At 37.3% G+C, this 11,795-nt stretch overlaps 1 protein-coding gene across 1 annotated transcript; it reads left to right on the top strand.

The window, feature by feature from the left end:
- Window positions 1-5,083: 5,083 nt before the first annotated feature.
- LOC103983128 (probable ubiquitin-conjugating enzyme E2 16) lies at window positions 5,084-10,229 on the top strand. Its single transcript, XM_009400296.3, has 6 exons — window positions 5,084-5,224; window positions 5,346-5,449; window positions 5,537-5,639; window positions 5,729-5,792; window positions 9,679-9,767; window positions 9,858-10,229. Exons 1-6 carry the CDS (start codon window positions 5,195-5,197, stop codon window positions 9,951-9,953), a joined length of 486 nt encoding a protein of 161 aa, XP_009398571.1. The 5' UTR covers window positions 5,084-5,194; the 3' UTR covers window positions 9,954-10,229.
- Window positions 10,230-11,795: the final 1,566 nt, after the last annotated feature.

The raw sequence follows: 11,795 nt of genomic DNA, 5'->3' as shown, positions 1-11,795 counted from the left end.
ATAACATATATGTCCTTTTCTCTAACATACTTAGAATTACGGTGTATGCCGAAATATTGCATTACAGCGCTCGCTCGTTACCCGCTGATTTATCAGCCTCCTTATTGGAGAAGCTTCATCTGTCGAGTCACAGGTGTCGCCACCAATTGGAAACGTATAGGTCGCAGTACCAAAAAAAGAAATTGCATTGTTACTCGTTTATACTTCGTCTCAGAGTACCAGCCTTATGATTGGATACATCGGCCAGTTTGTCGTGGAGCGCAAGGAGATAAATGTAACCGGTAAACAGACGGGTAGAAGAAAAAAAGTACACTCGCCTCGAGCCAAAGTTCGATTTCTTCCCGCCGTGACACGGCCCGCTTTCCTCTCCTGGTGTTTCATCTCTCCTCCCAATTCCATCGCCCTCTTCGATCGAATCCTTCGCCGATGTAGTCTCCTCCGGCCGGATGCTCACGGCGGGGTCACGAACAAGCCGGCGGCGGCACAGTCTTGGTGGACGGCAGGCAAGCACGCGACGATGCACGAAGTTGGGATCAACGCAATAGAAGAGGTACGAGTTCTGCTCCGATTCCCCTTTCTGTGTTAAAGTTGGGATTTTTACTGTTTTCTTATTTGTCTCGTTTAGTTGAAGTGCGTCCCATTAGCAGGAAAACGGGAGTGGCCAGCGAGAAGAAGAATCTGCCGAAGATTTCTTCTCGTAGATCTTACCATCTTGGTTGTCTCGAATTTGTCAGGCCAGACGATCGCACAAGATCGATCCAGGCCAGTTTCAGATCGTTACATTTCTTTGGCCCAAAAGTCATATCTTTCACAAACTTCTCTTCAGTGTCTTCATTATTATTTCTCTTTAATGTCATTATATACCACATGGGCCATCTTAGAGTAGATGAATATGACATTTGGCCTAGCCTTTTGCTTATAGTAACCGATTTGGTCTTTTCCTTGCTTCTTCTTCTTCTTCTTCTTCTTCTTCTTCTACTGTCTTCTTCCTCTCTTCGTCATGCTGGATCATCGATCGGCATGGGTCCAGAAACCTTGTATAGATACACAAACAGCAACAAACCCCAAGACCTTAAAGCCTAAAGCTCCTTAACAAGTTGCCACATCCCGAAAACACACTTTACAAGACATACATACTTCAAATGTGGTCATCCTACAAGAAATAGTAATAGCGCCAAGCTAGCAAACTATAGCTTGAAAGTTGTAGTGCTAATGCACGCCCTGTTCTAAAAATCATATTTTGAGTAGCCCCTTAGAGGGAATAAAAAAATCCTTTTCACAATCACCTGTGCCTGAGTGAGTTATTCCAGAATGAAGGATATCTTTCTTATCAAGTTAAACTCTCCCCATTTTAAGAGGAAGATCTTGCCAGGGGCCAAGTACAAGGCTGAAGTATAGATATCCTACCCTCATGTGAATGATCGGCCCATAAATCTCAAGGGATCCATCAATAGGCTTGATCGTAAAGTTTTCTTATTCAAAGAGTTAAATTTCACAAGTCTATTCTGATACAATTTGATTTTGTGTTCTGCATGAGAAATGATATGTTGGTCATAGGTGAATTGGTTTGGTTATCAGTAAAGAAAATACAGAGTAATTAATATTTCCTGTATCAAATATGACAATGCAATAGTATTAGGTGACTTGGTTTGGTTATTGTCGTAGTTGACTTATTTTGGTCATAGTTGATGCATATGTAAACTTATGCAGCAATCCAGTGATGATGGATTTCTGCGTCAGTTTGGTTATAGTTGACTTCTTATGCATGAGTAATGATATGGTAGTCATAGTTGACTTTGGTTTGGTTATTAGTAAAGAAAATACAAAGCAATTAATATTTCTGCATCAATTATGACAATACAATAGTATTAGATGACTTGGTTTTGTTATTGTCATAGTTGGCTTGGTTTGGTCATAGTTGATGCACGAGTAAGCTCATGCATAAATCCAATGACATTCATTATAAGCATCCTAATTGCTTTGTATTGTCATAGTTGATGTGCAATCAAAAACCTAAACAAACAACCATCAATTAATAGTAAAGAAAAACCTATATTAATTTTTCAAATTAAATATGTAGGCTAGCGGCTAATCTAATAAAACTTAAATGGTGTTAAAATTACACCACATTCAAGATAGTTTTGATATTTTTCTTTAAAAAAATTATATTTTACTGTAGATCTATATTCTCAAAAGATGCTTGGACGAGACAAGGCTCGAGTGCCTCATAATAGATCAAGGTGAGGCATTTAAAAAGGGCACCACTCGGGTGCTTGCCTAAGCCCAAGCATTTGCGAGTACTTAGGTAACTCAGTGTTTTGTCACCTTTTAGCATCTAGTACTTTTCAAAACACTGATCGGTAAATATTTCATTAGCTTTTTGTAGGTTAAATTTGCTTGTGCTTCGTCTGTTCTTGTTTTATGTAGGGCTGCTTGACTTCCAATAATTTCTCTGCTGCTTTGGTTAGCTGTTATGGTGTTGGCTGATGAGCATTTTGAAGATACGCTATCATTTAAGCCTTAACACTTTGTCACACTTTGACAGGTAAATAAACTTCAATTGCATTTGAGTTGGAACGGTTCTACTTATTATGTGCTGTGTCCAGAGCTGATCAGGTATGCTTTATGCTTTGTTGTTTGGTCACTTGTAAATCTGGAAATCTCTCATATATTTCTTTCTGCATTTTGCTCACGGAAATTTGTGGATCTAATTTATCTTTGATTTTGAGTGATCCGACTTCTACTGGAATGGGGGATATAACTTACCAGATACCAGTCCTGAGTAATATCTATCAAGACAAAGAAAAGAATCTATCAAGATGGCAGCATAGAGATATGTATTCTAGTAGAAACTTCCATGTAGGAAACTACTAACGAAGTCTTCCATGACTTTGAACAACTTGGAATAGTCAAATTCCTACATTTCTCAGAGGAATGTGAAACCAAGAAATTTCCCTGATAGCAGTTTCTACATTTACATGGAGGAAGTTTGTACAGAAACTTCTATGCCTTGCACAACACAAAATCTTCTCAAGTTCCATGACATGCGTCAAGAAAATTTTGATCTTTCTGATAGGAACAGAGAATTCTTTGCACAGTTCACAAGGTACCTGATTGACAATATATTCCAAAAAAAAAAGTCATTGCAATCAAATTATTATTCCTTGCAAATTGAATGTTGCTCCTTTCTGAGTCTTTCAGAAGTCTGTTCCAGAATCTACTAGTTCAAAAAGGAGAGGATTTGTACTGTCCAGTTGAGCACTTGCGACAGTAATATTCTGATGCTTAATGATGTTATGGAGAACCTGTTTTGTTCCTTTATTTTTCAGTCCTACCTAAATGGAAATGTGACTTCTGCACTTGCCTAACAATGGTTAGATGCTTGGTAGGTAATGAATTTATTATACCTTTGTAATGGAACCTATCTGAATGATAAAAGTTCATCAAAGTGCAGCTTTTCACCAAAGCTATTCTAGCATCTCTATTATGGCAAAGCATAAGCAATCTGAAAGATGCAAGTTATGCTCCTTTGTGAGATGCCAAGAGTAATTGCTTGACCAATTGTGCCTTTTCTGACACTAAAACCTAGCCAACTTAATTAATCTGGTGATGTATTTGATTAGCTAAATCAGTCTGGATTCATCATGCCCATGAAAAGAATTAATCTTAACTAGAAATATTTACAGATGATCATGGAAAACGTTGACATATGCTTGACTTAGATCAAGGTGCATGTATCTCTTAGTCAAGCTGCATAATCAAATAAATATTTATTAGTCAAAGAGGAAAAGGACTTCCAGATGGACATGGTTGACCTAATTTGCAAACTAATTTCGAGTACAGGATGACAGGGGGGACATGGCAAACATTTCCTAGAGCACCAAAGCAGATCTGTCATGTGAAGAAGAGTGACAATGCTTATTTCTTTTTGGTCAGATAGCACTGTTCTTGTGATAGACAAATCCATGCTGCTTCCTTCTTCAATGCAGTGATGACAGGTGCTAGTAACTAGACGATGGGGTTACACAGGGCAAGCACCTCGAGAAATTAGACTCCAGATTTCTAGTTCTCTTGGGTGCTTTAGGTCGTCAGCTTTTGTTGTTTAAGTTTATTGCAATCCAATCAATCACTTTTTTTTGGTTGTCTCTTCATAATCTCATACTGTCTGTCTGACCAACTGGATTATACTGCATTAATTATATTCTAAGCTTCACAAGGAAGGCTGTTCAGGAATCATGTGTGGTTGCCTATAGCATTTTGCTTTTCTTCTTTTTGTCCTTTGCGAAAGGATCTCTATCTTGAAGAGAACATACATCATTCTGCATCAGGTCGAGTCTTCTTGAGTTCTCTCAGCTTGCCAAGAAGTTTGGTGCTATCGACAGCAATTCAAATTCTCTCGAGCTCTGCTAGTTTTGAGTCCAATGTCTCAAGCACAGAGCTCAAAGAGTGCAAACAGATGAGGACTATGATGTCCTTCACCTTCAGGTCCTGAAGAGCGATGTATAAGCAGAAGAAGATGGTAGTCTTTCCTCCATATATGCATTTATATGGTTTGACTTTATTCGGGGAAGATTGAGACTGACTAATTCGAGTACCTGAAAACACATGAAATCCAATTTAGAAAATATCCAAAAATAAAATTATTATGTACATCATATTTACCTACTATTTTGAAAGACAAGCTTTATAATATTATACTCATAAATGAGTATAATATAAAGTTTAGATCCAAACTCTCCTTTACCACTTATCCTTTAAAATTTTTTTTATATATTTTAGGAGCCTTTATAATTTATTATATTTTATTTTCATTCCATAATTAAGTGTAATATTATTTAGAGCAACGCATAACACCATTAAATTTATCTAACTCATATCGGAATTTCTATAGATTTATTTTATTATCTGAGAATTTTGTAAGTATAATTTGGTGAAATATCAATTTATTCGATTAATACAAAAGTAATAAAATTGACGTGTCAATAGCTTTTTGGTATTTGATGAGATTGGGATGTCCGAGTCGAATTCTAAAAGATATTAAAATCCAATTTGGGGCGAATTTATGGATTTTTTTCCAAAAAAGATAAGAAAAGAATACTATTTTAAATGCATAATAGACGCCCCCTTTTCTCTCTCTCTCTCTCTCTATCTCTCGCTCCGCACGACACCTCGTCTCCGCCGCTGCCGCAGAAGCATGACCAGCTCCTCCGCCGCTTCTCGCAAGGTGGTCGTTCTCCTCTTCTTGGGATTCCGTCGATCATCGTCTTCCGATTCCTTCCCCTCCTGCGATTTCCCCTCTCCCGTTTGGTCCTAAATTTCTCCTCGTATGCATCGGTTGATCGCAGGCCCTGAGCAAGATCGCTTGCAACAGGCTCCAGAAAGAGCTGGTGGAATGGCAAGTCAACCCACCGGCCGGTTTCAAGCACAAGGTCACCGATAACCTCCAAAGGTTGGGGCTCGGTCTTCATCTCGCTCCTTGCCCTCCTCTTGTTTTGACCAGCGTCTTGATTCCTTCTTTTCTTTCTTTCCTTCGAAGGTGGGTGATCGAGGTGATCGGAGCGCCCGGCACGCTGTATGCCAACGAGAAGTACCAGCTGCAGGTCGATTTCCCGGAGCATTATCCCATGGAAGCTCCACAGGTAAGGAAATCGTTGGATCGTCTTGGTAAGGGTTCCTTATTTTCTGTTAGCTGGGATGATTGGAGTATGATTTAGTGGGTTTTGTTCAGGTCATATTTCTGCATCCTGCGCCTCTTCATCCGCACATCTACAGCAACGGGCACATATGTTTAGGTAATTCTCGTTGCTTGAGTTGGAACCCACGATCAATTTGATCTAATCGAATAGTTCTATGTTGCAGCTGTATCTTGTGTGCCAGAAATATTCCTTGCTTGAATGAACAGTCTCTCGTCTTCTTCTATCAACAAACCGTTGTTTTGATCCACATTTAACTAGGCATCCTTTGGAAGAATGGTGTGGAGATGTGTGCTGAATCGGCTTCTATCTCTATTAATTTCTTTTCTTATTTAGCTAAACTCTTTTAGTCAAGGAGCTAGTTTGTTTTAGATAATCTTTTTCGGTTACCTTCTTCTTTTTGTTTACCATAAAAGACTCCAAAGGGTATGCGCTGTTCGATATGCATGTTTCTTCAATCATCTGTCCTCTGGTGGATTTTTCATGCCGCCTGGTTGCTAATCCGCTCTTGTTCTTTGTTCCAATTTCCTTATTAGTCTTCACACCAGCACTCGGGGAAGAATACCATATAATATCATCCACTCAAGTGTAGTTGTGGCCCAATCTAAGGCATAATGTCCTTGAAATTATAGATATTCAAATAACTCCTAACAAGGTTATATCTTCCATACCGGACACCTGATTTCTATGTTAATGTTGTGCACAAGATCATTTAACTTATAAAGTTGCAAAATATCAGAACTTCTTTTCTGGATATATGTTATACTAAATTTTTATCATGTAAGAACAGAGACTTGGAAGACTGATAATTACTTTAGACAATCAATATTATCATTTCCTTTATAAATTTTCATAATATTAGAAGCTTGTGACACCAACTAAATGTGGAAAACAAATTTGTAAGAATTGTTGCTTGCTGTTGCTGGCCCATGCTAGTGAGCATGCAGGCACATGATGACATGGATATGATGTTACTTCATGGCCTGGAAAGCTCAGGCCATCGCATCTGTCATGTCGATCCAGGTTTCTAGACTATTGAGAAAATTTCCTATCCTTTATTTTTTGCATTGTTTCTGTTAAATTTGGCCAATGTGGTTAGCTGGTCTGCATGTTATTCATCCATATTTATAATGGGAAGATCAATCTCTTCTTTTGCATGACTATCATAAATTAATTTCGATAATCCATTTTTTTTGTGTGAACCCTAGCATTATTGTTGGTTGATTCCTTGATTCTAAGGGATATTTTTTGGGCATGATATGGCCATTTACATAGTTAATTCAAGACTTTGAGTAGTGAGATCCTATGTGCACTCTAATATTTGGATAATGTGAATGATTATATAAAGTAGACCAAAAAGATTTTAAGGATTGGTGTAGTGAACTTCCATAGCTGAAAGGGAACTCTTATGTGCAAGCATCCAAATCACTACTATTGTTCTTCCATTTATATTTGCTTATTTGGAAAAGGTTAATTTCTACATGATGATGACCAACAATCCATTATTTCATTCAGTTCAACTTCCTTTCCTGGACCATTCAAAAATACTTGTGGGCTCCTTAAGAATTTGGTAAATTTATTGAAAATTTTCCAAATATACATTATCAGGTAAAAGAACACAAATATTTCTAATATCTATATATGGTAATTTGCGATGAATAATTGGCTGAGATTTGCATGGGATTAGAACTTGACCTGGCATTGGTTGGGATCAATGGAAAATATGTTGATTGTAGTTGATCGATTGTTTCTCATCAACTCAGTATGGCAAGGGATGGTGGTTGGAAGATCTGTTGATCCTTCAGACCATGCTTGTGGAACTCCTTTCTAGAGATGTTTAAACTACTCTGTGAATCCAGTTAGTGAAATCTTGTAATTCCTCACCAGCAAAAGTATTCAGTGTGGCATGATTGCATGATTTGTTAATTTATCCAATCGTAGATGTTTTGGTACTGAACAATGCACAATCATCCTTTTGGCCTGTTTTAAGTACATATCATCATTTTATTCCTCTGGTTGTTTTGCATCCCAACTGTCATCAATTAATGATAGGCATTATCAAGAGAGGCTCTTTATGTGAGTTTTTAGCAATATTAGCTTACAGAATTTAGATCATAGTTCTTATTTGGATTGTGATACCCTTGTTGAACCATCAGCTAGTTCCTTGTTCCTGTTCACTATACTTTTGCATCTTGGATTACTGTAGTACTATGCCGTATAGGATGTCAAAATTATGTGTACATTCTTGTCAATATCATTTTCTTTACAGGTTGAAGTTACAAAGATGAATAAAATCCACCAACATTTTTTACTCTATAATCCTTTAAAAATGCCTAAAATAACAAAAGCAGTAAAAAAATTGATAAAAACAAAATCTGTAACTTTCAGGTGGTCTTAAAGCACTAATATTGATCCTCTTAGATGCATAGATAATTATTAAGATCAAGATATCTCACAAGAGGTCACAAGCAACCTAACTGATTCAATATATAACACAATTCAATTAAGCAATTTAACATGTACTGTGATCCAAAACGTCAAACCCAACTATTCTTACTCACCACATATGATGGACTAATCTAAGTGGCATACCCTTATCTGCCAACATATCACATGACCCAAAATATTCAACATTCTTGGTAACTATGTTCATATGTCTAGTTAAAAAGTTTAGATTCCATTTGCTCAGCATTAGGCTTCTGAAAATGTACATCCTACATGTTCTTTTGCGTGTCTTAACCTTATAGGCAATGGTTGATGATTGATAGCACAGCAAAAGTTATATATTCTTACGAGGATAGGCCACAGGGGGATGATGATGTAAATATTCAAAAAGGATAATGCTGCTTGGTTTGTAGACAATTTAGCAAACACAAACAAATGGGTGTGGTATGTCAGCGCACAAGCTAGAAGGACATAACAATAGAAGTATTAACTAGATATACATGCCAAAATTAGTATATACAGGTTGGAAGCCTCTAGTACCTTTATTAAAAGCAAATAAGTATCAAGTAACAGTAGATTAAGTACTACATGAGCTTTCTTGACTTGTTCATGAAGAACATGCAATTTTTACAGATAATGCATGCCTTATATTAAGTTTGAATAATAAAAAATAGTGACATGCATATTAATCAAGCATGACTAAATGATCTGTAAGGTGACATTATAATCATGAGCCAGGGTCCATCTTATTCTTCATAGATAGGTTTAACATTGATCCAGACTTTCCAAATGGTATTTTAGAAGTGATAAGTGGCAACAAAGGAAGAAGGAAGGGAGGGGAGAATTTTAGGGATTATTTCTGATTTGTCGAGAATAATGAGATCCAATCTTTTCATCGAGGTAATAAAAACCTGATCTCATTCTATCAGACCAGCTAGTCTTTAAGCATGACAGACCTTAAGGGAATTAACTGAACAAGGGTGTAGTTCAGCAATTTCCTAGGTAGACTAGCAGTTGGTCTTATTAGTTATGTGTAGCTACCATGGTGGTTTCATCCAGATTCCGCTATATATCGGACAGTTGATAGGAAAGAACTCTTTGTGAAGAGCAAGGCATGAATAAGTCAATAGACTAATGTCTACTTCTCTGTGTGTGGTTATATTTAGCTTGGTTGTTTCATCAATATATTAGTTATTATCTGTTTATTTTATATTTTGTAAGCCTCTCTTTCTTGTATATATAGCAACTTAACACATTTTAAAGGAACCTTCATGGCTCAAGGTCAGAATGTTTGAGCTGGGAGATTAGAGTATGTCCTGGACAACTAATATATGCATCTTTGAAGATACATATTTCATTTGTTTCTCATCCTTGAAGACAAATTCTATTCACCATCATGTTGATTAACTTGAGGAAACGATACCAGATTTTTTTGAATCGGTGGAATTTTATAAACAAGAAGTGGACGCAAAACTAGTATTATTCTTGTTTCCATCTTGAAGATTTGCTTTCTTAACATATTTTTTGGTTTCTTTGGCAGATATCTTGTATGACTCCTGGTCACCAGCAATGACTGTAAGCTCTGTCTGCATCAGCATTTTATCCATGCTATCCAGCTCGACAGCAAAGGTTTCATCACATTCCTAGTCGATACATCACTACACATTTGAACATCTTTTTTCTTCAACACAAAGATTGAAATATTTCTTGTGATTTCAGCAACGCCCGCCTGATAACGATCGATACGTGAGGAACTGTAGGAATGGTAGGTCTCCCAAGGAGACTAGATGGTGGTTCCATGATGACAAAGTGTAATAATGATGCTACTGCCCCCTTCAGCTCCACTCTCCACCTAATGAAAGATGTCATGCAGTGTTTCTGCCTTGATAATACCATCTGAATTGGCCATTTGCTTTATCTTTTCATCTCGCTTCTGGTAACTGTAAAGCTTAGTTGCATGGAAGGAACTAATATAAAATTATGAAGACATGGCATAATCATACTGGCTGTGTTCCACTCTCAGTCAAACATTGTGGTGGACAACAACCCATTTACCTCTATGGATGATCAATAAACTCATATTGTTCTGCACATATTAGACTCATGTTCCTCTCATAATCTGTATCCAAACACCTCATCACCTCGTTTCATCCCAGAGAAAGATAAAAAAGGAAAAGTGGGTAAAACCAAAGAAGAATTTGCCACATACAATTGTTTGTGTTTCTTTATATCTTTGATGATTGCCGATACTGATGTTTTAACTTGACACTTGTTAGATGTTGTAGTCATCCAGTAAGTACACCTCAGAAACTTGGCCCTAATTGGAAGACAACCAGGTTTGAGTTGGCTTACTTTTTCCCTTCAATTACTTGCCAAGCACGTCGATGCAATGTATATGACTCATTCTCACTGGTCAAATCAATATACTATCTGGTCAAATATTGTAGCCAGGAAAATAACCTTTATAGATGACTTATTCTCGATGCAAATAAAAATGACCCAAGAAAATAACTGGGCAAAATTATTTTCCTGATTGCTTCAAAATAATAATACATTAAAATATGTAGTTCAAGTTTGTAAGTGCAAGCAATTACATATATTCACAAATAACAAGCTTCTCTACCCACACTTAGTAAAATTTATATCCTCTATTTATATTCTTACCCAGTTGTTTTGGATGCCACATCATTTAGGATTGGTTGTATCTAAAAGTTTATATAAACTTTTAAAATAAGCATAAGTGGCTTTGAATGACTAGTGATTTGGAGCATTAATGTTCTTTGTTATTGAGTCAAATTTTTTGAAAACTATTTTAGAATTGACTTACTACCTTCCTCTTGGGTAATGTTTTTGATATCTTAACGTTCAACCAAATAGTATGCAGCTCTATGAAGGAGACAATCTAGATAAAAACTCTTTTTGCATTATACTTTGTTTTGCACCTTTATGTGGCTGAGGTGTCAATATGGTTTGGCCCGTCCGAAGTATGCAAGATCATTAGCACGGTCTCTAAGCTAGAGTATATTAACCCAAGATTTGATTAAGGGGGGCATAGGCCTCGTTCTCCCAGGTTGAGATTGAAGATCACTCATTTAGCTGTCCGTTGGGTGCTCAGATCGAAATCGGGAGAGGGATTCTTGACTCGACTCCTTCCATGCTTAAGTTAGCAAAAATTGGAGATGAGGGAGTTGGAGTGTGTGTATGAGGTCCAACCCTAGCGTTGTTCCTGGGGGTGGCTTTTATACTTGTTTCTACATGCGATCGTACATAACAACTTTAATAATCTCCAATCGTCATTGTATGAGTGTTTAATACTCGATAACACCGTAGGCGATCGGCTCGTGCGTTGGGTGCAAGCGTCATTTGATTTGCTCGATTCAGTCTCGTTTGATGTTGCTTCCCGCCTCTTATGTGGCCCGGTACATGGTCACGTCGTCTCGTAGGGGGGTAGCGTCAGGTGACTAATTGACCTCGGGCTCATGATGTTGGGATGGTTCGATGCGACACATCGACTTAAAGATGTCATGCCGAATCTACTATGATAGCTAATGTGTCACGTGGGTGGATGTAAATATACTATATCATACTAGTTATTATTTCAACCTTCATGTTCTCGAAGATTAAAAATGATGCGCCTTTTCACAATCCTACCCTCTC

This window comes from Musa acuminata, chromosome BXJ2-4 (assembly GCF_036884655.1).
Source record: "Musa acuminata AAA Group cultivar baxijiao chromosome BXJ2-4, Cavendish_Baxijiao_AAA, whole genome shotgun sequence".
In the NCBI taxonomy this organism is placed as follows: Eukaryota; Viridiplantae; Streptophyta; class Magnoliopsida; order Zingiberales; family Musaceae; genus Musa; species Musa acuminata.
This window is presented reverse-complemented; position numbering and strand designations above follow the sequence as displayed.